A 25,415-nucleotide genomic window follows, 5' to 3' on the forward strand; every position below is an offset into this window, starting at 1 on the left:
TTCATCTTGGACAGCAAGTGACGGACAGTGCTTCTATCCCACCAGGGAGATTCCTGCATCACCATCACTGAACTGGATACATGTGGGATGATTGCTGACCACAGGAAGAAGCTGAAGATGAACCACCTACCTGCTGAAGGCAGAGGATCAGTGCTGCTCCAGCCTTGTTGGTACCTATGGGTTTTAGATCCCACTGCAGGATGGAGCCCCGTGTTGTCCTCCAAAGGGTCCCATTTTGAGCAGGCAATGTAACTGCATGGCCGCCTTCAGCATCAGCACTCCCTTCTGTGTTACTTCTCTGCTGCTTTTCTAAGGGAGCTGAGAACCCAGAGTGGCAAGGCAATGTTGCAAGCCCTGCTTCATGCTGGCAGAGCAATGCTAAGGCAGGGAGTTACCCCCAAGTAAAAGCCTTGCTCAGGTGGACCATGAAGGCAGCTGCAGGATAACATAGCAACCCATAACGTAGGTAAGAAGCACTTTGCAAAGGAGCAGCGCATAGAAACAAGGCTGAGCAAAAGGAAACTTAAGCCTCTTAAATATTAAAGTTCCAAAATTAAACCCGTGTTTATATAACAGTTGGGTCAGTGCTGCAGAACATTGGAGTTCACAGCCTTGCACCAAAAAAGGCTCTCGTGGAGCCAACAGCTGCTCCCAGGGCTTCAGAGCAGGTGGGGAGCAGAGCTGCAACCTGGAGGATGCTTGTGGGGTTCAGCTGCCCCTGGCATGAAGTCTGCAGTCACCCCATTAAACAGCACAACAACCCTTTGGGATGGCCCTTCTAGCTTGGCTTAGGGGCAGCCAGGAACAGGCCTGATAGCACAGCAATGCAGGGCAAACGCAAGCACAAAGTAAGGAGAACAACTTCATGAAGTTCCTCTGCTGCTGAATTGTCTTTCAAAAGCCGTCTAAAAAGCCCCGCAGACAAACCCCTACTTATTATTTTGTAAGGAAAGAGCACAAAAGAACTTAATCCAAAGTAAATATTTAACCAAACAGCAATTAAGGAACAATGATGGATTGTAAACAGCGCTTGAGCTGCGGCTCTCCCTCCGTTTCTCTGGGCTACAGCTGCCCTAAGGGGGGGGAAGGCGAGTTTACTGAGTCAGGTTTGTCTCTGCCACCTCGCTATTAAAAGGCTCCGCAAACAGAAACGGCATCGGATGTTCTGAGAGCGAGGAAAACAGTAAAGAACAGAGCAACGCATCGCTGTTAAGGCTTGATGGAACAACAGTCCTTGGGAAGGAAGGCTAAGAAAACACGAAGCTGTTAAAGGAACTGCTTCCCATCTGGGCAGCCTTGTGTGCCTGCATCCCATGGGGCTGGGGTCCCACTTACCCAGGGGGAAGTAGGGATAATTATTAAGTATTAGATCATATTATCGTAATTATTAATCGAATTATTATGTCCCATTCGTTACTGTTATGTTCCATTATTATGTACAACTGTACCCCCCCAACAGATCACTACTTCCATAATAATAATCATTAGTACTTATTAGTATTGTTGTTATCACTTATTTCCCAGCTCCAGGTCTGCAGTAGCCTAGCTGGGCTCTGTCCGTGCTCCCACCTGCACCAGGGCCCAGGGGAAGGGGGGAGGCTGTTATGGGGCAGGGGATGCTCCCATACCGGCCCCGGGGCGCTCAGCTCCCCGCGGATCCCGGCGCGTCCCCCCCCCCATCCCCGGCCCTGCCGAGCGGAGGAAGCGGCGGCCGCTGCTCCCCCCCCGCACCACGCCGCAAGGTCACCCCGCTCTGCCTACACGTCCCAAGAGGCCGTGCCCCCCCCTTACAGCCCATGGGGGGGTCGGGAGGGGGCGGCGGACGGGCGAAGGAAGAGCTCCCGGATCCATGAGCGCATCCTGCGTCGCCTTTTCCTCTCCTTTCTCGCAGGACGGTGCGTCGTCCGGAGACCTGAAAAAATCTTATTAAATCCTGAACGGAAGAGCTGAACCGAGCTGAGGATCTTCTGCAATTAAAACCAAACAAAAGCAACGGGAGATGAGAAGGAGGGATCCGGTTCCGAAGGTCGGTGCTACCCGAGCTTACAACCGCCGCTCTCTCTTCGCAGCTCTGCGTCTCTCCGCGGCACCTTCTTGCGCCCGCAGCCATCGGTGGTGCCGCTCCATCTCCCCCCTTAGGAAGCAGAGCGGTAATCATTCCCCATTTAATGGATGGGAAAACTTGGCACAGCACAGATTAAGCGATTTGCTGACAGCGCATAAGGAAATTGCACGAGCGGAGCATTCTCTCAATTATGCCATCCTTGGAACTGCATAATTTCCCTCTGTGATTCCAAACACGGAATGTACTCCCTGCGCGGGGCTGCATTGCAAATGCAATGCAAAGAGTGCAGACAGCATTAGCAGCACCCGTGCATTCCGCTGGGATGGTTTAATCCATGCTGCAGCCCCTGTGCACAGAGCAGCCCCACAGGCTGCAGCCGAGGTGTGCAGCTGTGACATGGGGTGGGGGGACCAAGGGATGCTTGGGGTGCAACACGCTCATGCAGCACACCCAGCTGCAGCCCGCTTCGTGCTGCAATCCATGCAGGAGGAGCAGCATGCTGGAACTGCGGTGGGACGGAGGCAGCCTGGAGAGGAGAGCTGAGCCCCTGGTTGCAGCCACAGTGTGGGTGTACAGTGCTGAGCTCAGCCCTGCCCGTTGCCATCCTGCCGCCCTGTGTCAGGGCCGTGCCGCGTTCCAGGCTCCCCTGCCCTCATTTGAATTGGCCCGGCCTCGTAATCTGCTGCTAAGTGGGACTGCCGATGAGCGGCCGAGATAAATTTAGAAAGAAATCTTTGTATGGGTCAGAGGAAAAACACTGCAGCCTCTGGAATCCAAACGGAGCGACTGCGTGGCTCCTACTGCAGCCTGAGGGCTGGGAGGGACTGGGAGAGGAGCTGGGGGGCTCTCATTGATGCTTAGATGCAGTCAGCCAAGGCTCCAACCCTACAAACCCCTTCGGTTCTGATAGACCCAGCAGGTGTTTATGTGCAATGAGGAGGGCAGTGCTGCATCACTCCTCCTCCAGGACCACCAGCTATGCCACAGCACTGCTGTTCCCTTCCAGTTCTGCTAAGCTGTTAAACTGCTTTTAAACAAGAAAATAATAATAATAATGGTATTAGTGGTGTAAAATCCCCCATGAAATCACACATCTGCCTCCCCTGCTACATTCCAAGCACCATTCAAAGCCATTTTATCGTGCGCTCATAAATGGTACGGAACCAACGTGAGGAAAGGAAAAGAATCCTCTGAATGGTTTTCCTTTAATAAGCTATTAGGACCTTGTACTGCTAATTAAACTATTAATTAGATGTCTTATCATTCCCAAACACGTTAGCACGTTGCCAAAGCAGCAGAGAGAGCCTCTGGGGCAGATAAGGAAGGAAGGAAGGAAGATGCAAACGTGAAGATTAATAAAAAGAAGAAGAAAAATAATCACAACTAAAAGGAGCAGAAAAAAAAAGAGCAAACAAAGAACTCGCGGATGCATCATTGAATTTACAGGGATAAAAAAGATGCACAGGTTAAAAATAAACACCCCAGGGATGCGGGTCTGTCTTATGCAAGACGCAGGCACTGATGGGCAGCAGCGTTTGCAGTGAGCCGGGTGCCAGCCCTGCTGTTCTAGCAGAGCGCAGCCAGCAGATAGCAGCATTGCTATACGTATGTATGTACGTATATACCCCGGACTTACAGTTCCTAAGCGTCCTTTAGAAGGATGCAGGTCAGCGGAGATCTCCAGCAACAGATATCCTCACCTCCACTTACCAACCCTTAAATGAGGTGTGGGAAGGGGTGAATCCTATCTCCACCCTTTCCAGTCACTCAGGTTCATTGCATGCACCTGAGCTTCCCTGCATGAGCCCTGCCTTCCCACCAGCTGCTCAATTACTGTTTCAGGCTGTGATTTAGCATCTCCACTACATACACATGCGATAATTCAACATGGGAGCAGTACTTCCACGTATGGGATGGGCTGTTCTGCTGTGCAGGGCTCACCTGGTGAGGTCGTGCTGGTTTTGCTATGCACAGCACGGAAGATCCGCTGAGAGAAGTAGTTAATAAGACTTAATTAAAACTCGCTCGCTCTGATGAACTTGATTGGCTTCAGCAATGCACTGAGCAAGCCTGAAGCTCTCAGTAGCACTGTGTGGCAGCTCAGACTCAAAAGAACCTCTCATTGCTGAATGAAGTCTCTGCTTTCAGCCTGGGGAAGGGCCCGGGGCTGCCTGCATGGCACCAGGGCTCCATTCTGCTTTGGGTTGATGCACAGATGTGACACTCAATGGCTGGGTCACCACTGAGCCATCACTGGTTGAGCAGAAGAAAAGCCTCAACCCCAGCAAGGTCCACAAGGAAGAGATGCAAGGAGGAACAACAGCAGTTCCTTCGCCTTGGCTGAGCTGAGCAGCCCACAGTCCCTTCCTCAGAGCTCGTCCTACAGCCCGGCTGGGCTCTGAGCCCACCAGGATGTTCCTGTGAAGCCTTTTGTTTTGCCCCATCGGCTGATGGCGGCTTTGTTGTTGTCTCACTTTGGCTGGAGGACTTTAACCAGAGCTGTGAAAAATGCACCTGAGCTTTGATTAGATCTCTCTGATGCAGCAGATAGTGCTGATTAGATAAGCAGCTGCCAAAAGGAAACAGAAAACACAGGAGGAAGGGCCTTCCCCCCCCCCCCCCCCCCTTCCATTCTGTGTTGTTGGAACTGCCTCCAGGAGAGCCCAGCTCATAGGTTTTTGAGGGTATCTTTTGCACAGCAGCTATAAGCATTCAATATGGGGAAGGGACTGAAACGAGCTGGGATCTAAGTGAGCCCCAACCTGAGTCCATACTTTCAGTGCCCCCACACTATCCATACCCACAGATGGGGAGATATGGGTATGGATACCCATCTCCATGCCCTGCAGCTCTTGCCCATTGCTCAGCCCCACCGTGTGCATGGCAGAGGAGGTCAATGCAGCTCCAACACCCATTATTTGGGTGCACAGAGGAAGCCTTCCTCCTCCTGCATGCACACACACACACACACCCTGCTGTCAGCACAGCCCCCAGCCATCAGCCTGCAGCCTCGTTTATTGCTCCGGCAATTAGCAGCACATGGTAAACATCAGCAAGTCAAACAAACGTTGAATAACTGGATGGAAGTCACTTGTCCAGCAGACATGTGGGACGGCTTTGAGTCATCGCCTTGTGCTGCAAAACAAGGGCTGACTGAGGTGTGGTCCTGAGCCCCAAATCCCAGCGGGATGAACACGGGGCTGCTCTGAGGACACTCATTTGTGATGCTGCTTCTTTCTCTTTTCTCACTGAGATGATTTAACGACGAGGGCTGGGAGGAGCAGTTTGCAGGGGAGCAGAGCTCGGTTTGCTCCCGCTGTTGGTATTTCAGCACAGGCTTTTTGTTACTGTAAAGTAAAAATACTTTCTTTTGGTCTGAATGGAAACGTCCATCACAGAGTCCAGCTGATCTCCGACCAGGAGCCCTTTGGCATCTTCTGTTCCCAAAGTCCTACGGAGGCCAAAGCCCTGTTTGGTGGGGTAGGGAGATGGGAGCACACGGTGATGGATCACGGTGTTATTGCCACCTCCAAGCTGGGAGATGGGTGAGACGTCACCCCTAAAACAACTACCTGCACCTCGGTGGGCTCAGCAGAGCTCAAGGTCTGCTTGTATTTCATCCTTCAACGCCACATGGGAAGTGTTACATAGAGCTCCGGTACATTCTAAGTGATGAAGGAATGCCAAAGACGGCACAAAGAACGAGGAGGGGATTAAAGGCCCCATACTCTTATAGGAGGAAGACGTCCCGTGCTTAAAGACGAGATCAAAAGAAAACCATTCCCTGAAACCTGAGAGGTTCGTGTCACTGGAATCCCAATCTAACTACTTAAATCACAGTGCCACCAAATCCTGGGGCTGCTGGTGCTCAGATCACCCGCTGCAACCCAAATGGTGGCGTCAGCTTCCCTCTGCTCAGCTGCATTTGTGCTTTTAACAACAAAAGCAGAGGATGGCAGTAAAGAAGTTCATCTTTGGTCATTGGAAGAAGGAGGGAGAGCAGAGAAACAGCCCCCGGGCAGCGCTGGAGCGCAGCGTGCTTTGGGCTGGTGGTGAAGTTCTTCATGGAAATGAGAAAAAGAAGATATAAAAAGTCACGGCAAAAGTTCTGTGTGAGGCTCTTGTGCGCTCTGTGGGGTCACATGGAGGTGTCAGCGAGGCTCTGAGCAGTGCCACGGCCATTGCGGGATGCGCCGTTCTCCTGCGCCCCGTTGGCACTTGGCTTCTCCTGAGGTGTGGGGCTGCCCTGGCTGCCAGTCTCCAGGTCGTAGTGGTCTTCATCCTGCAGGCAGCAAGAGGAGAGGAGAGGTGGTGTTAGGGAGGGGAGGGCTGGTGGTGGGTGGCTCTGCCACCAAGCAGAGGGTGGGTGGCATCTTGTCAGCACTGGATGGGCACCCACTAACATGGAGCCATGCTGGCAACCAGGAGCTTTGCTTGTCCTCAGGAGCCTGAAAAGAGGAGCTGTCAGGTGGGTGTTGTTGTTGGATAACCCACCTTGGGTTGGCAGAGCTGCCCCAGCACTGAGTGGCTCTGCCTTCCCCCTTAGCCAAGAAGAACCACCATGGAATGAAAGCTATGGCCATTTCCTACTGCTCTTCCCCCATCCCTTGCAGCAATACACCAGCAGCTCAGCACTGCGCTCCAGCATGGAGATGCATATGGGCCTGCCCATACGCAGCTGTGCTCTATGGCTCTGACACTGCTGCAAGGAGCTGCCATCATCCCCTACCCAAGCACACTCATTCCATGTGCCCATAATCTGTTTCTATAGGGAAGCAGCAGGTCCCATTGGGATGCAGCAGGTCCCTTGGTGTTCAGCAGAGCCTGGTGAGCATGGGCTGTGGGCAGAGATTGCAGCCAGCAGCAGAGGAGAGCAGAGGTTGGGCATCAGCACTATACATCCCATGTGCACCCTGTGATCTTTGTCCATGCAAAATGGTGTGACACTTGCTCAGCACCTACACCAGCAGCTCCCACTGTGTGCTGGCCCTACTGCCACCATCCAGACCTGCACCCAGCAGTGCTGGGCTCCAGCTGCCTCTTTGCACAGCTGCACATCTGGAGTGAGACCCTCCTGGCAATGAAGCTCTCCAATGGCTGCGGCACCGCTGTGCACCTGAGCACTGATAGGAGAAAAGCTGAAGTTCATAGCAAAGGGGTTCTGAGCGCTCAACCTGTCCGGAGGGGATAACATGGACATAGGAGCATTTCTTCTTTCTTGATATGTTTTATTAAGGGAGGGGAGGAAGAGCCTTTCTTACAGCATCGGTAAATGGGCAGCAGAGCGCCGGCTTGTGGCTACCGGGCGCTCTGCCACCTATAGGCACTGACCAGCCTCTGTCCCGCGGGGCTCCAGCTCCGCCGCCGCATCAAGAAGTATCCGGCCGTGCCCAGAGCCGCCAGCAGGAGCCCGGAGGTGACCAAAGCCGTCAATGTCTTCCGAGTAAAGTTCTGATGGTTCCTCACCCTGTCCCGCTCGAGGGATTTGATTCCGAACTGCAAAAGAGAAAAGAAAGAGAGCCGAGAGCCTCGCAAACAGAGCGTGCATCTGCACGGATGGAGTATCTGTGAGCACTGCCTTTATATGGGCACCTGGAGCTCGGCTTGACGAGCCGGCAGCAGCAGCAGCCTCACTGCAGTGCTGAGAGCAGGAATTAATTAACATCACGCAATGCTTGGAAGATGCAGAGTGCCAGTTCCATCCTAGGAGATATCGTGGGGATCTGGCCCTTTTTTAAGAGGATGCTACCCAATTTTATGGGGACTATTCCGAGCACTTCTACCTTCAGTGCTCACATTAGGGATCCTGGGGCGCTGTTGCATGCCAAATATGCAATATCCAATGGATGGTGACTGTGGGCTCAGTGCTGCCTGGCACACTCAAGGCATTGAGACCATCCCGACACCGAGCTGCCCAAACCCCATCCCAGCACCCGACCCCTCCAGGCATTTACCTTTTCCCAATGAGACTTCCGGAGCACATCTGTAGCAGGATCTGCAATTGTTCAACAGGAGAAGTGCATTACAATGAGCCTCACACTGCAGCTTATATCAGCACCAGGAGCCACAAACCCCTTCACGTCGCCAGGTGCAACGCCATCATGGCAGAAGCAAAACCCCAATAGAAAGAGCTCCTCCCAGGCTGCAAGTGAGAATTGGTGCCCTACATAGACCTCCCTCTGGGGCCTGAGGCATAGTAATGGCTGGGGCTCAGCTCCTGACCTGTGTTCCCATCGAGGACAAGCAGCAGGCACTCCTGGTCGACCTCAGACATGGCTAGTTTGATCTCGCAGGGTGGGGGCACACGGTGAGCATCCTCTTCGCAGATGGCTCTCCATAAATCTGAGCCCTTCGTGTCCAAAAAGTGTTTCTGTAAGGTTTTCAAAACGAAGAGCCATAAAAACCCAAGGATAAATGAAATGAAGATATTCACAGCAGCTCTCGCAAGTGACATTTAAAACAAAGCTAAATTTAGGATCCGAATGGCATGGCAAGTCCCTCCAGTCTCTGGATGGAGCAAACAGCCTGAAGAGCCCCATTGTTTCGGGATCCCAGGGAGAGAGGGGAAATAACAAAGGAGCATTTTGCCTTCCTGTTTAGGAAATGTCTTCAGTGTTTTCTCTAGGTTGCTGATCAAAGGCCAGGCAACAAAACACGCCTTTCGCACTTCTTAGAGCTGAACCGGCGCTTGGGTGGAAGAGGAAGAGAAGAACTGAAGCCTTTCCCTCCCACGGGCAGGTCCCTGCATGGGACAGGACTGTCCTTCTCCTTGCAGCTATTTTCAGATGCAATCTGCCCCATCCCATCTCACTCTACGCCATCCCATCCCATTGGGCCACAGTCACAGCCCCTCTGTCCCATATACAGCTCCATGCTGCCTGCCTTCCCCTTGGAGTCCCACACCAACCGGCACACAGAGCAAACAGAAATGCAGAGATCCATCCACGGCAGAATAACAAACAGATCAGTTTCAGCTGTCTCTATAGAGCTTGGCGTGGGGACAAGGAAGGCCAAGATGGAACATGAGGCCCAAGTGTGTATTTTCCTTTCTCCGCTGTGGAAAGAACTCATCCACGTATCAGAGTTTCCCTTTGCAATTAGCAGTGCTCATTTGCTTTGGGAAAAGGCAGCAGCAGCAGGAAGGACACAAGGCCATTCCCTCCGATCTGCCCCTTCTCGGCAGCTCCTATCAGTTCCCAGCTGCAGCACCCACCACTATAGCCAAGCAGTTTGGAGCAGGGCATGCACTTTGCTACAGCCCTATAGGATATCCTACATGCTATACCGTCCATACTCATGCAACCCGTGCAGGTGCCAAGAGGGTCGGTGCCACTAGATGGCAGCTGAGCTTGGGAGCTTCCATACCAACCCACCACCATAAGCGCTGGCAACCCTAAATGCCTATTAATGGGCAATTTAGAAAGGGAAGCCAAGTAGGAATTCACCCACCCAAATTGGCTGCAGCGTGACTGACCAGCAAAATAAGACTCATCGTTGTCATTTGTGCCCAGGGCTCTGCCAAGTCACTGTCCCATAAAGTCCTGCCCCTGTTGGGCTCCCCTGCATCTCTTGCATGGAGGGTCCATCTGCTCCCACCCACAGCAGCACTGCAGCTGATCCTTCCTTGCTCCTGTAAATGGTTTTGGTGCAAGGGCAGTGCTGAGTGCCTGGGATTCCTCTGGGAGTCAGCACAGGGATGCAGCTCTGCCCCCAGGTTCCTTCCCTGGGCTGCTGGCAGGACAAGAAAAGGCGACTGAGTTCCCAACAGAGGAGAGGAAAGAGAACAATAAAGGCAGTTTCCTGTTAAATGTGGTGGGAGAGACTTCAGCAGCCAAACAGACCCCAGAGCTTCATGATGTAAAAAGAAAAGGAGGATTTATGCAACCAGAAAGCTGGATTATGTTGGGATCCCTTTGGGATCCTCCAGGAGCTGCTGCAGCCATCCTTCCCATGTATATGGCACAGCCCTAAAGCTGTGCCCTAAAGTGCAAAGCTCTCCACCCCACACCGACCCCAGGTACAGTGACCCCATTCCATCCAGACTGCAAGTGCTGCAGGACCCCCCCCTGCCACCCCCCACCTCCCATGTGCTTCCCCATTGCAAACATAGGGCTGCCACTCACACAGGTGTGGGACTTGTTGAGCCGCAGGCAGAGGGCTCCGCTGTCATGCACTTCTTTGATGTTGTGACACGTGATGGGCTGGAAGTCAGAAAGCAGAGCTGGCATTAGCAAACCATTGGAGTTAGTGTGTGCTGTCCAGAATGCACAGCTGGATCATTCTGAAAGCAGAAGACCCCTCATTGCCTGTGTCTCATCCTCTGCTCAGCAGCTCACAGCACAGTGCTGAAGGTTCCTGGGTTGCCTTATGTAGCAGGGCTGCAAGGATGGGAGCAGTTTGCAGGGCTCTGCAGCACCTTGTTTACTCATCCTGGCCCAGGTGCATGCACTTCATCCCTCACCACCCATGAAGGACACAGTGCAGACCCAGACAGGATTGGGATCAAGGCACCCTCTGTAATCGCTCACAGCCCTGATGTAAAGCCACCCACCATTGGGATCACCAATGCAGACCAAGTGCAGCCCCATCCCCCTCCTCTCACCTTGCTGACACCACCAGATGTGTGCAGCTGTGTGGTGACCTCCGAGACTGCCTCCTCCAGTCCAAGGGTGGCCGTGGAGCTGAGCAGTGCTGTTGCAGATAGGTTTGCAGCTGCCGTTGTTCTGGGGTGCAGCGTTGGGCTCAGCGTGGTGGCTGCTCCACTGCTTATGTCCTCCAGATGTGAGTGGTTGCCCAGCAGTGCTGTGGGGGTCTGGCTGGTCTGGGTGATAGTCTGGGTGCTGGGATGGGTACTAGGATGGGTGCTGGACTGAAGGCTGTGCCCACTGCTGAGCTCTGGGGAGCTGGGGCTGCCTGATGCGGGTTGAGCAGTGGCTTCTGGTTGAAAGAAATGCAGTGAGAAAGACGCATGGAGAAGCTTAAGTCCTCTGCAATCAGTGCGTGGCATCGCGCTGACTGAAGTACAATATTGATTTGTCATAGCCAGCAGCACCAGGACATGGTGTTGGCTGTGTAAGAAATGCATTAGGCTTGCTTAGGTCACCTAATTGTTACATGAGCTCCATAATCTGTGCACAATGGGTTCAGTTCCTGGGCACACGCTGCAACACAGCCAGGGTGCCACGGCCGACCTCCCCCCTTGATCTGGAGCCATCAGAGAGCTGGGGTAAAAAATGAATGAGGCCATCATCCCATCTCTTGTCTGTTTAATGGACAGGATGGGGCTGAGCCACCAGGCCTGCAGAGAATGGCTCAGCCCCATTCTCTGACTGCTGGGTTTCTCAGGGCACGCCGTACCCAAGCACTGAATCAATCTGATTAACCCCACAGTGATTACCGGGGCTGTCCTGTGTCGGTGCAGCACTGCCCATGATGCTGGTGGGTGCCTTGCTGCCTGTGCTGCTCTGTGATGTTGCCACGGCCAAGGACACAGCAGTTGAGTTGTCTGTGAGGCTGTCAGCAGCAGCACCTGGGGGAGAAAAAGCATTAGGGGCTGCAGCCAGGTCCCTACCCACCCCTATAGCCCGTAGCTGCACAGGGAGGGGTATTTTGTTCTCTTTCTTCTTGCCCTTGAGCTCACATGGGGGGAATCCAAAGAGCAAACAGCTGGGAGAGCATCAAAGGCTCCGCGAGCACCAAAGCTCGGAGAGCACTGAGAACAGGCTCGGTTCTGCCCTCATCCTGCACAACCCTGAGCTCCATCAGAGCGCTGCACAAAGCCGGATTGTGGAGCAGCTTGAGTCGATAATCCTCATAGGGTAGACTGAGGCCTTGGAAGGGATCTCTGTGTGCCTCGGGACAAAAGAAGTTGGATGTGCAGCCGCAGGCAGCGTGTCAAAGTAAATAGAAACATTCCCATTGGCTGCGGCTCAGGCTGTGACTCATGAGCGAAAACATCTTTGGAGGTAAAGCAGAATGTTTGGGGAGTCGCTCGTTGCTCTAACTTAAAGTTTATATATTGCTTCCTGGTGTGTTCCAGAGATGACACTTCCAGCTTTCCTTTCTGCTGTGAACTTCATGAGTCAGTGAGAACGCATTTCTTCCCATCTCTTAACCTTTTACGTTCCTATTTCCACTTTTACAAGCTGCTCCTCCAGCATCTCCTTTGGGGCTGTTGCTGTTTAAGACTCTCATCCAGACACTGAAGGCAAACTCATATAAAATACGTCGTTTCATTTGTGTTTCTGCCCACTGCAGCTCCAAGGAATGTTACCTCACCCTTCCCAGCAGCGCTTCCACGGGGAGCAGTGCTGACATGGGCTGAGCAATGCCAGCAGTGGGGCTGGTTGCATGCAGTGCGCCCTTAACGTGCCCTTGGGGTGTTTTGCATGGGGGTGCTTTGCATTGGGATGCTATGCATTGGGGTGCTGTGTGTTGGGGGTGTTTTGGATTGCTGTGCATTTGGGTGCTGTGCATATCAGCATCATCCTGGCAGAACTTCTCCTATCTCAAGCTATCAGCACTTGGAGGACCCAGGTGGTGGTTGGTTGAATGCCACACTGCTGCTTAGAGGTCCCTTTGGGGCTGCTTAGGAGCAACGTCCCCTCTGGCCCCACTGCAGCTGCTGGGGGCTCTGCTGGGGTGGGAAGGTCTCCACCCTCCCCCAGTAGTTGCAGCCAATCCCATCCATGTGTTTTGCTGAAGAGTTTTACCAAATCAAAACCAGGAGGTGTGAGCGCGTGCCCAGAACTGAAGTAGCTCAAAGTTAAAGCCATGCTTTGCTTACAGCTCTGTGTTTGCATGGCAATCAGCCGGAAACTTTACGTCACTGCAACTGAGGTGACCTCCCAAAGCACCACGGCCACCCCAAAGCACCTGTGAGCTGTTCCAGATGTCTGCACAGCGCCAGAAGGATTTCTGAGCAAAGCCTTTTCACCGCCCAATGTCACAACTTGAAGCCTGGGTTTATCGCTGGGTGCAGTTTGCAAGTTGGGTCACACAGCATTGCTTTCCTCCTCCCTCCATTGTGGCACATGCAGCTGCTTCGACATAAATCACGGCGAGGTTTTCTGCAGCACTTGCAAGGCAGAAGGTGCAGCCCAGTGGGATTCCCTGTGCTTTAATTACATCTCCCGTGCACCCTGGGATGCACAGCTCTGGGACTGCAGTGTGGAGCTCCGTCCTGCATTACTCACACATTCCCAGCCGTGCTGCTCCCCGCCATGTGGCAGGAACTGGAGCGGGTGGAGCCCTCTTCCCTCTGGAAATATCTGATAAAATCCCTGCCCTCCCCCCCCTCCCTCCTCTCACAGCCCCAGGCAGGATATGGGTGTGGGGCTGTGGTGGTGCTCCATCGTGGCCGTGGGCTCAGGGCAGCAAAGGCAGCATGTGGACATTGGAAAACCCCCCTCTGCATGGCTGATTTGTAGAGCTTTGCTGGATCTTGCAGGAAAACGATTAGTAAAGAAAGAAAGAAAGAAAAAATGCTTCCCAACAATACGAGATTTAAGGAACAAAATCGAGCTTGGCAGAAAAGGCTGAACACAACATGGGCCAGCAGTGCTTGCTTTGGGAGCATCCTCTGTCCCACACACAGGTGTGGAGCTGAACAAAAGCCCAGAGCTCACCCCACCTGCAAGGCTCCATTCTGCACCACGAGCACAGCATGCAGGGCAGCAACCCGAGGTGAGAAATCCACCCCAACAGCAAAGGGAGCACGAAAGGAGCTCCGTGGAACAGAAGAGCAAAACACAGCAAATTCCTTCAGCAGAGGCAGTCCCTGACTTTGGCAGGAGTTGGGAGAAATTGCATCTGACGACACCCGCGGGTCCCTGGCTGCTGTCCCAGCACTCTGCGCCCGCACGGAGCGCTGCTTCACTTCTTTATTGCTTTATGGTTGTTGGGCTTGGGACAAAAATGATAATATTTCCATATAGAATAACCCTTTATTCATATACATATATATATGTACGTATTCAGATGATGACTGCTTCGAAGAGCTGGAATGGGGGAGTTTAATAGTTGAGATCCATCTGATTTTCACAAAGAGTTCAGCTCCTGCCACAAAGCACATTTACACTGCTGTGCAGCGAGGGGTGTCCAGAGCTGTGGCTGCACCCTGCAGCTTCGCATGCTGCATCTGCACCCCCTGTGTTACCTGCAGTACAACTCCCATTAGGGAGCTCTCCCATCTCGATTGCAGCCCTCTGTTTGCAGCACCTGGTGCTCAGTGCTCTGCAGAACATCGGTGCGGTGCTCTGTATATGAAACTGCAGTCTGCTCTGGTCCCACTCCATACCCCAAAACAAAACGCATTTCCCCCCCACTTCACCCTTTCCAACCATACAAAGCAGTTGCCCCATGCACTATTCCCACGCTGTCCCATTTCCCAGCAGCTGCATCATCCCTGATCTCTTCTGCAGCCCTCACTCACCACACAACCTCACGACGCAGAAGGCGATCCAGAAAAGCTGCCCCCACTTCATCATGTGCACAGTTCTCCAGCACAGCATTCCTGCTTGGGGCTCCCCTTTAATGCTGGGTGCTGCTGGGACCGCTCGTGGGTTCAGCTCTGCAGCACTGCTGAGCTCATGTGCTTGGTTGGAGTTCAAGTCCCTGAGCTCACTCGGTGCTGGGGTGGGTTTCGAGTCAGGAGTTGTGCATTGGTTCAAGACGGCGAGGTGGAGTTTGCCTGATTCGATCCCACGGTTTTATAGAGTTCATGGCAACCTCGCTATCACTTAGGTAATTTTCTCCTCCCTGCTTTCCTGCCAGCACTTCCAAACAAACAAACAGACGGAACAACTCTCCCCCAGCAAAGGAGCCCACAGCCCTCGTTGTGTTAACCCTTTCCTGAGAGCTGCTGCCCTGCACGGAGGGGCTCCAGCCCAGCAGAGCTACCCCAAATCCACCCAAATCCACCCTCAGTGGTTATGGGGAACCCCTGGGAAATGGGAATGCTGAAAAAATGACTCCTGAAACTGAGATTTTCTCAGCAAATTTAGCAAGGAACTCAAGGATGTGAAATCATCACTGACCTGAAGAGAGGTAATTCCATTATCTTCACTAAATTGACTCTGGTCAAACTGAGAGCTGAATGAGATTTAGGGGAGGTTTACGAGAGAGCAGGATTCATAGGCAAAGCCTTTTGCTTAAAGTCTGGAGCAGAAAAGGGACTTGAGATGAAGAAATACCCCAGTAGAGCTGATTTCCATTAATTTTCCCTATAGAAACATTGATAGCAGCTTAGAAACACCGACCCCACTCTTACTCCAAGGCTGAGGGTAACCATGTGGAAGTGGCACAGCTATGGCCATCTATGAAACCAAAGCCCAGTTAAGTCAGAGTTCTTCCTTTCCTGCTCTGACTGAATGATACCATCACTGGAAAAGCCATTTTTACCAGCAAACAAAAATGAGGTGGCCATGAAAACCGCGGGCAATGAAGCACTGAGTGAATATATGGACTTGTGTGCCGCACCTCTACAGCCACACGGCTCCAGTCTACAAAGGGATCAAAGGGAAGGAAGAAAGGAATTAGTCTTGTTATGCACAAAGAGATCCCCAGACAGCATTTCCACGGTACGCGTTGGGTGGAAGGACGAAATCCCAGCAGCTTTTGTTTTTGGCTTAAGACAGGAAAAAAAGCTTCTTGGAAGGAAACATCTGTAGCTAAAAAATGTGCACCAGCTTCTAGATAAAGATTTCTGTCGTGCTTTTAGACTTTATTGCTTCGGATTGGATGGTAGAACGATGTGACTCTATTAAAGAATGAAATCACCTGGGAAGACCAAAGACCACCGGTGAGGACCCAAGTGCCACCATACCGCATAGCATTGGGAACAGCCTCAGTAGGACCGGAGCTTGGGATGGTTTATCTCAGCACTAATTGAACCATAGGGAAAGAACAAGACAAACCACCAACTTTCCATTCTGCAGAGTGAAACAGTTGAATGGAAATTAATGCAATTCCACGCTGGCACAACTGGCCATGCTGCAGATGCCTCCAATCCCTCCTATCCCACCCTGCAGCCCTACAGACCCTGGCCCCACCGAGCTCAGTCCCACAGCCCTGGCTTTCAGTATCCCTTCCTGTCCTACACGGCTCTCCCATCCGCCGGCCCCATTTCCTGCCATTCTCTTCCTATGCTGCCCCTGGCTGCTGCATGGAGGGGACCAGCAGCATCATCCGGGTCTGTCTGTCAGTCGTGTCTCACCTTTCACAAACAGACTAAAAATAGAGGGCTGGGCTAAGAATAGGCAACAGCCAGGACTGTCAGACACCAGGATAAGACCCAACGCCTCCAGCTTCCAGGGGAAGCTGGGCTGCATTTAAATGAACCACCCCATGACAAAGATGTGGCTTTGCATTCATTCCCATTGCCGCTGCTCGCACCAACTGCATCAGACCATGCCTTGCAGCTGGTGGTAGGATGGTGACTCGCTAAAGTGATCTCTCCAGTTCAAAGCATGGACCAATGGTGTTTGTTCAGTGAGTGGATGTGGCTCCCCATTGAATCCTCTGCTCAAAGCCAGTGGAGCAGGATGCGAACGAACACAGAGAAATGAATTCCTCCTCTCAGCACTGTAACTGGGTTTTATAGTCAAAAACCATCTCGAAGCCGTCGCCATCAGCTGTCCAAGGTTAACAATGGCTGAGACAATTTGACCCAAAACACTTGAAGGGTCAAGTGCCCACATTTCAGACAGCACGGTGATGAAGGCTTGTGCACATAGGCTGGGAATTTGGCCAAGTATTTAAGGGTGATTTAATTTAATTGTGAATGATGCAATAGACATATGGCTAGGAAGTTATACGCCAGGAAACGTGTTTTCTATAAGCATTTCAGCAGGCAGATGGCACACAATAGTTTTGGTGTAGTCATTTCCCCACCTCCTAAAAGCTGCTATTTCGGACAGGAGAAATAATCAAGTTCCCCACCACGCTCCCAAGACACTCCCACTACTGACCCAGAGGACGTGCAGCGTTAGAGGGCTATTTCTGCACAAAACCCCATCAAAGAAACCAAACCTCGTGCTCACCTACCCGCCACCATGCCAACGTTTCAAAGCACGTTCAGCACTGAGCAAGCATGAGCAGTCCTGACATGCTGGGGCTGCTGAGCACCCAGCGGTGTGCAATGCCACCACCAAAGCCCCATAGTTTTCCCTCTCAGGTTCAAACTGCAGCACCCCGTGAGCTGCTCTTGAGATATCCCTGCCTGAATTCCTGCAGCAGAGCTTCTCCAAAGCACCCAAAGTCTGCTCCCAGAGTCTTGTTTAAATTCAGTTCTTGGAATTAAAGACCATAAATATATATATATATATATGAATTCAGGCAAACTCCTGCCTGCAAGTGCACTTAATGAGTTCCTCGTTATTTATTGCACCCTTGCACAGCTATTGCTTATTCAATTACCCTCAGCAGAGCCATTCCTCAGAGAGAAACAACTGAAACAACCCAACAATGCCCATCTTTTGATGCACAAATCGTATGTTTTCTCTTTAAAAACAAAAAGCTTTGGGAAACCTTAAATAAATTCCATGGCTGCTGGAACTACAGCACATTGCTAAGGAAAGTGATGCATTAAAGCAAGCCACTTTGTATGATTACTCCACTAAAATCAATACCTTCAAATAATAAGTGGATAGGAAGCACGCTCAGGGCTGCGTCTGAACAAACCATATGGTGAATATATTGTCTAACAGTTTCATGCCTTAAACTTTTACTTCAAGACTGTTGGTTCGGATCTAATCAAGGCTGTGCTCATTTGCTGCCTTCTGTCTGCTCAGCACTTTGCAGGGTATTACCGAGCCCTTAATCTAGTTTGAAGGGGCAGACTCCAATGTAAATCAGACCACTTAAGCGTTTCCCATGGAACTGTTCCCTAGGTGTGTGTTTTCCATGGCAATACTGGAGCCTGAATGAGTTAGAGAGGATAGAGATATGCAAAGCCAGGAGCCAACAGAAAAGCTGTGGCTTCCCTCGTTGCAAGAGCAAAGGGCCTCTGGGTGGCTGCTGCCTGCAGTTTGATGTCCTCAAGGTCTCGTTTGTGCACTGCAGGAAAAGGTGCCATCATTTGGATACGCAACGAGCAGCAAAGAGCGACAGCGATGCATGAAAGCGAGCAGGGGAGGACAGCGATGAAACAGTCACATCCCCACCACCATCCATCATTCCCTTGGGGCTGCACCGTGGTCTCATTAACCCGGCTGGTCTCACAGACTGCTTTTCATTGCTGTACCATCCGAGCTGCTCCGCTGTAATAAACAGCGGCGCCACGAAACGCCGGTAAAAATCATTAAAGCGTAAGTCTGGTAATTTAATGCAAAGATTAGCTTCTCCACCCAGATCTACAGCTCGCTGATTGCAATTTATTCCTCCCATTTATGGATGTCGTATAACTGCGTGCGTTGGATCTGTTGCTGGGCCTTCCCATCCATCACGGGTCGCTCCAGCGGTGCGGATGGATGGAGGGATGGATGGAGGTGGGGGCTGAAGCTCATCCCAAAGCACAGGGCAGTGGCCTTAGAGGGAAAAGCCATCTAAGTCTGCATCCCTGTTGTGTCCAGGGGGATTTCTCCTGTGTGGAGAACTGATGGTATTTCTGGGTGATGAAACCCAAACGGTGATTATGAAATAAAGGGTTGACTTTTACTCTGAGTAAATATCAGTTAGTGCCAGGTGGTAGCGAAGCATCAGATGAGACATCGAGCTCATCAGCAGCAGCGATGAAAGGCATCTTTAAGAGCACTGGGGGAAAAGGATTGGAAAGGGCTCTCATCTCCACCCCAGCAATTGCTGATAATAAAGTGCTGCTGTTTTCTACCTGGCAATGAGGTCCCAGAGGTACGAGCCCCTCTGTTTTTCAAAGGAGGGTCTGTTCAAACATTCAGACAGGAGCATCCCTGCTCATTACCCGTCCTGCTGCTTCTGACCCCCCGCACTGGAAGTGGTTGCAGCCCTCATTCAAGCTATAGTTCTGTTTTGATTTTAGAAGCCGTCTCCGCTGTCTTGGAGGGAGAAATAAAACGAAACAGAAAACTGAGAGCCACTTCTGTGGTTGTCTCCTGAAGAGAAGGCTGCGACGGCAAAACTGCCTCAACTTCAGTGCGAGGTGACCTGATAAAATGACAGGGCTCTGCTCACAGCCACCAGCACACAGCTATATTCATACACCGCTTACTTATTGATGTGTTTGTACAATAGGAGTGGCTGGGAAGGCTGCAGACTCCCAGGTACCTTCTGATGGCACATAATAAGCACAGACAACACAGACCTACAGTGAATAATAGAACAAAAAGCTTCCAGTAGCACTGAAAATCAAAGTGCATATGCGATCAGTGCTCTCCAGTGAAACCTCCGGGGAAGGGGAGTGAGGGGCATCCATGAGCCTGGGGAGGAGGAGACGGCTGTTACAAAGCAGCTGCATGAAAATCTACACCCACCCCCCCATCTCCTCCCAGAGCATCTCAAGGAGTACCACTGAAAAGGTCCAATTAAAGAAGAGGCACAGGAGGGACACCCAAGCTGTGGGTACAATCTCAAACCTGTGTGCTCAGTACTCAGTATTTTTCTTCTTAGTCCCATCAAATGTGTTTTTTCCCCCTGTGTTTCTGCATTGGCATCACTGCTGCTGAAGGTCCTGACACCAGCAGCTGTTTTGTGAGGATAAATCTTCTCCAGGATGGGAGCATTTCTGCTCTGTGCCTTTAGGACATCTTCACTGCAAGGACCTCAAGCATTTGTGATGAACAAAGAGCACCTTAATTTCATACAGATAGAAACCACAGCTCTGCTCAGGTGAACAAGGAGAGGCCAAGGGATGCTGCGGAGGAAGCCAAGGGAGATGCTGCAACCCAGTGCAACAGGAGCAATGCACGTGTGGATGTGCAGGAGCAAAATCTGACTTCGTGAGCAGCCCAGCAGAGTGCAGCATCTCCTGTAACAAGGCTTGTGTTTTGCTGTGACATCCCATGCAAGGCAATGGGCACAGCTGTCAGTGCTGCTCTACGCGGCTTTGGCCAGGGCAGCCAGAGGAGGAGGGAAATTTTCCCTGATGAAGAATACCAGAAATCTGCTTGTTTTTCTCCATCACAAACTTCTCTGCTGACCCGCAGGACGTGGCCCTTTGTACAGCACTTGCAATCTTTGGCAATGTGGAGATGAGAGGCGACGCTGCATCATTAGCTAAAGCGCCACAGCGACACGGGGCACACGATCGATGCAAGGGGCTGAGGCTCCATTACTTATGAGAAATGCTTCAGAGAGCACTTTGGAAACACAAGCCCTCTCCTGAGACCTCTCCGAGATGGCTTCAGATTAATTGTTCCAGGTTAGTTGGTTTGTTTTTATGGAGGAAGGAAGATTTGTTTGCTTTTCCCCTCCTCCCCTGGAGTTCCACCATCATCTTTTCTCATTAGGATGGTGGCAGGAGGTCAATAGAGTGCCCTGTCAGAGCGAGATTCCTCCATCACTTCAAGGGGAAACTTTTGGATGCGATGCTCTCCAAGCCACGTGTCTGATGGCATTTTCTTACCGTGCACAGGAACAAAGAAGAGCAGCACCCTCTGCACCCCATAGGGGTCAGCCACGCACACACGGCAGCTCTCCACCCTATCTCTCTCCATCCTCATCACCATTCTCTCTGGTTTTTGGTTTCCTTAATTATTCGGGAATCTGGAGAATAATCTGTTGTCAAATCCCGCTGCACAAATTGAACCTCGGGTCTTCAGACCGCTCGAATAAAGCAGATGGTATCGTGAGCCTGCAAATCTCCTCCCAACCTCAATGCATCTAAACGCTGACAGATTATCCATTAATGGGCAGATTAATCCTCAACAGCAAAAACAGTGGGAAGGAAAATGCATGCCTTTGTCTCCGTAGTAGGAAAAATGAGCTCGCCTCATACGTGTGGCTCACGGGAGGGGTGGCCATGGACCAGAGGAGAGCAACAGCAAACATCAGTAGCTTCTCAGCCACACTTCTTTTGGGTGTAGAGGCCTCCAGTCTTTATGAAGAGCTGTTGGAGAGCTGTGCTGGGGTGTGCTGAGGAGCAGTACCCACACCTGCGGGCAGCCAAGAAAGCTTTCAGGCCCTTCCTCCAAACACATCATAGAACCATAGAATGGCTTGGGTTGGAAGGGACCCCAAGGATCATCAATTCCAACCCCTCTGCCACAGGCAGGGCCACCAACCTCCAGATCTGGTTATTGCCAGCAACCCCAAGCATCTCTCTTCCTTCACACCCCAAGTCTGGACAGAAGCCTTTCTCCCCATCAAGAGATCATTCAAGCTTTGGCTCTCTCCTCTCTCTGCATCTCAATGGCAACAAGCTCTCCTTCACCAGCCATTGTATGACCAAGCAAAGGATTTTTGGTCTGTGTCAAAAGCGCAGCATTCCCTTCTCAATGCCGTCCCCTCCTCTTCCCAATGCTGATTTGCTTGGCAGGTGTGAAATATTAATTGCCTCACATGGGAGCTTGGCTCGCTGTCTGTCGCATTTGACTGAAATATCATTCTCTGCCGCAAATATAATTACTGGGGGTCTGGATTTTAAAAATAGCCTCTTGCCTGTCTGTTAATTAGGAGCCACGCTTTGCTACACAACGAGATATTTTGGTTAATTATAAAAGAGAAAAGGACAAATTTGTCATGTCTTTTGTTTTCGTTGCGCCCTGGCTGCGGTGATGGCGCGGTGACGGACGGCTCTGCCAGCTGCTATGGTGAGGGGGGGGGGGAACGACAGGCCCTGGAGGGGCTGCTTCCTGCAGAGGGGTGCAGACAAAGGAAGGCAAATTTCAGCCAGAACTTGGCTCTGCTCTCAAACCTCCCCCAGCAACTGTTTGAAGACCCCCCTGGTTCAAAGCAAGGAGGTATCCATGTGAAATCTGCTGCTGGAGGCACTGAACCTCTGCTGGCTCATGTTCTGCTGGAGCTGCCTTCACCACCGCCCTCAAGGTCACAATGACTCTCTTTTTCCTTGCTAAGGGCTCACACCAATGGTTGCACACAATTCTGCTTTGTCTCTTAAAAATAAAGGAGAAAAATGCCATTTCCAAAGTGCCAACACAGAGAATAGCAATGATGATTTTGGGTATGGTGGATAGAAGTGCCAGCCAACCTCCCATTGGCCTCAGGTGCTTCATTAATAACATGTTAATCAACCTCCAAAGGAACAAAGAGCAGCAGGGAAGGACTAAGTTGCTCCATTGCTTGAGGATGAGGTGTGCTGGACCACCACCACCATCCCCATGGCCAATGGAGAGGAGAGCTCAGGACCAACATAAGGACCAACCACATGCTTTGTGTCTATAAAGCATTGGTGCCAACGCTTCACATTACGATGCACTGATAGAATGTTTTATAATTATTTATGCAATTATCCAGCATTTCAAAGGCTCCATGATAAGGGCTTCAACTGACGTCTTAAACAGGCATGATCATTATTCCAGCAATATTGAATGTGGTACTGTCAAATAATAGTGTCATACGTATGAAGAAAGCTCTCGGAAAGAGCAGAATAACTCAAGATGAATGACACAAAAGCCTCATGTTCTTTCCCTGAATACAAAGGCAACTTTGTCTATGGAAAACTAAACATGGACAGAGTACATATGGAGGTATCGTACATGACAACTGAAGAAGTGAGAGAGGAAAACATGGCATCTCTTCAGCCTGGAGCAATTGTGCAAGGATGGTACCCAGGAATAGAAAAGGTTGTCCTTAAAACAGCAGCCTGGAGAGCATCCTGGGGTACAAAGCCCACCCAAAGCCACCTCTGTGTCATTCTCCCTGTCCCATTCTGCTTCAGTAGCAGCTCCTGGGGGAAACACTCAGGATAATAATAGTATCAGTATGAAAATAAATCAGAGAGGTTCCAGCCAGCATCATAAAACCCCACTGAATGAACTGCAGCAACTCCTTCTGCCAACGCCTCGGCAACACTTAGAAGAGCGGCACCAACTTTGTACCCTTGTGATGAAGATTAAAACATGAAGCCCAATAGAAATAGTGAATTATTAAAGCTGTAGCTCATTACAATGGTAGAAGTGAGCCTTCCTTTTCAGCAAGTGACACGGGAGCAGAAAAGTGGCAGGATAATGATGCTCAGGCAGAACAATCATCGTATTGTGATAGAGGAAAGCACAGTTGATCACTCTGATTGCCACCCTGAGTTTTTGTGTGCCTGCTTCAGAGCCAACGCATCTCCTCTGCAGCAGTCTCTGATGTTCCATTGCTGCAGGTGGGTCTGCTTGGGCAATGCATGGCATGCTGTAATGCAGGCAGCCCAGGACAGCAGGTACAGCCCCGAGCAAGGAGTGGGTTAACTCCTGCAAGCATTTCTTTTTCCTCTGGGGATGTTTGCATGACACTTTGCCCACAAAGCATGTCAGTATGAAGCACGGTGTAAGAGTGACAAAACTTTTATCAAGGGGAAATTTAAGGCTTAACTGCCTTTAAAACGCTGGCGTCACTCACTGCGTGTGCCAGCTCTTTTAGAATATTACACTCATTATGTGCAATTCTCCCTCCTCGTGGAGAAATATTAGCATGTACTTTTCTCCCTGTCAATCACTTTCCTGACCTTTGCATCATCAGCCTGCTTTAAGGCGGTCACATCTCAGAGCCTCTACTAACCACACGCCACCAAGTCAGCTCTGAAATAGGATTCCCAAACACACAGTGGGATCCCTCTGGGGAATTCAAAGCTTAGAGCTGCAGCTCACAGCCATCCCTGGGAGCAGAGCACAGAGCTGTGTCCCAACCTGCAGTCTGGAGTCACAAAGAGCTCCATCCTTGTGGAGGTGCATTTAAATACAGCATCAAAACTCAAAGCTGGTCCATTCACAACCCATCATTTCTGTGTATAGCTTTGATTTCGTGTCATAGAATTGCTCAGGTTGCAAAAGACTCTCAGGATCATCAAGTCCAACCATCACCTGACCATACTACTCTAACAACAGATAAATCGCATCGCTCCGTGTACCTCCATCACCGTTTCAAAGGGAAGAAAAAGGCAGAGGGGAGAGAACGCCGGAACCTCCAGCATGATTGCAATTAACCATCCTATGGTCGGGCATTTCGGCACGGAGGAGGACACGGGTTAAACCCGCAGCTCACTACGCGGGTCGGGAGCGCCGCCGTGCCGTGCCGAGCCGGGCAGCAGTGCGGGGAACGCGGGTGAGAAGCACCGCAAGAGGGCGGAACGAGCATCGAGCGGAGCAATGAGCGAAGCTCTGAGCCACGGAGGTTGGAATTGAGCCCACCCTGCATGTCCCACACCCCTCTCCCATCCCAGCCACCCCCAGCATTTCACCTGGCTTCTTGGTGAGATGACGACGAGAAGAAAAATGAAACGCCCTGCCGTATGGAAATGGGAACCTGTGCCGATGTGCTCGGGGAGCTCTGGGTAAGGAGCAGCTGTGATCTGCCAAACCAACCAGAAAATTAAACAGGATTGTTGTACAAACACGCAGAGGGCGTGTGGGTGTGTGCATATATGAGTGGGGTGGCCCCACTTTGTGAGGGACCCCTCTGCACAGCGAGGTGCATTGCGCTTACCTGCACTGCAGCAGCAACCCCTTTGGTTCTCCATTCTCCTTTCCCAGGTGAGATGGGAAAACTCAGTGCATTGCAGTGCGCCTCTGCACCCCAATCCTGCTGCTCTCTAGGGATCTTGCATTCCTCTCCCACCGAGCCTGAGTGCATTTCTTGCTGAGGGTTAGAAGAATTCACTTACACTCTAATTTAATGAAGTGTCTTAAACGTGGATTTAATCACAGCATTAAGGTAACGGTCACTGCATCCAAGCTGATGATTGCAAACTTCTTTCCTGAGCAGGCAGCTCTGCTGCATCCTTATTAATCCAAAAAATCACATCCATATTAATCACGCCGCAGATTATTGCTCCACTCATATTCATTACCAACCAGCTAATCCCCCAGCACTGGGGTATTACCTTCTACCAGCTGCCTCCACGCTGCTCAGCTGCAGACGGAGAAGGATTTTGTGCTGCTCCAGAGGTGTGGGGCTGGAGGGTGAGCTCTGTGCAGAGCCCCCACTTAGCTGATGGGTGGTTGGCATGAAAGATGGCTTCGGGTGATGCCTGCAACCAGCACAGGGCTGGGAGTCTATGCAAGCATGGAGAGCACCATGCACAGAGCAGTCCTTTGATTTTATCACCTGGAGTGGATTTGAGCATTGCTGGGGCTTGATCTTCTGCTTGCTTTACTTCTGCTGTGCACATGGCCCTCAGCCACCTCCCACCAGGGCAGGGTGATGGCCCTCTGACCAGTGCTTGTTGAAGTCCACAGTGCAGTGTGTATGAATACAAGCAAAGCACAAGGTC

At 51.3% G+C, this 25,415-nt stretch overlaps 1 protein-coding gene across 2 annotated transcripts; it reads right to left on the bottom strand.

The window, feature by feature from the left end:
- Positions 1–5,063: 5,063 nt before the first annotated feature.
- On the bottom strand, positions 5,064–14,750 carry CD34 (CD34 molecule). 2 transcript variants are annotated; one of them, XM_072356099.1, is made up of 8 exons: positions 14,499–14,750; positions 11,463–11,594; positions 10,668–11,002; positions 10,189–10,266; positions 8,288–8,435; positions 8,020–8,060; positions 7,397–7,561; positions 5,064–6,347 (listed from the first exon to the last, which is right to left on the bottom strand). In XM_072356099.1, the coding sequence occupies exons 1-8, from the start codon at positions 14,575–14,577 to the stop codon at positions 6,204–6,206; spliced, it is 1,122 nt and encodes a 373-aa protein (XP_072212200.1). In that variant the 5' UTR covers positions 14,578–14,750; the 3' UTR covers positions 5,064–6,203. The 2 variants fall into 2 exon arrangements, with proteins under 2 accessions (XP_072212200.1, XP_072212199.1); XM_072356098.1 differs by having other exon boundaries at positions 14,507–14,552.
- Between the last annotated feature and the right edge of the window lie 10,665 nt (positions 14,751–25,415).

This window comes from Excalfactoria chinensis, chromosome 23 (genome assembly GCF_039878825.1).
Source record: "Excalfactoria chinensis isolate bCotChi1 chromosome 23, bCotChi1.hap2, whole genome shotgun sequence".
NCBI classification, from domain to species: Eukaryota; Metazoa; Chordata; class Aves; order Galliformes; family Phasianidae; genus Excalfactoria; species Excalfactoria chinensis.

What these genes read in the sequence shown, in the direction of transcription:
- CD34 (XM_072356099.1), bottom strand. Translation starts at nt 14,577, where the DNA reads ATGCTGTGCTGGAGAACTGTGCACATGATGAAGTGGGGGCAGCTTTTC. An exon ending in CTGCGTCGTGAGGTTGTGTG is followed by an intron (nt 11,595 to 14,498) that starts GTGAGTGAGGGC and finishes TTTCTCCCCCAG; the next exon opens with GTGCTGCTGCTGACAGCCTC. An exon ending in CATCTGGTGGTGTCAGCAAG is followed by an intron (nt 10,267 to 10,667) that starts GTGAGAGGAGGG and finishes TCTGACTTCCAG; the next exon opens with CCCATCACGTGTCACAACAT.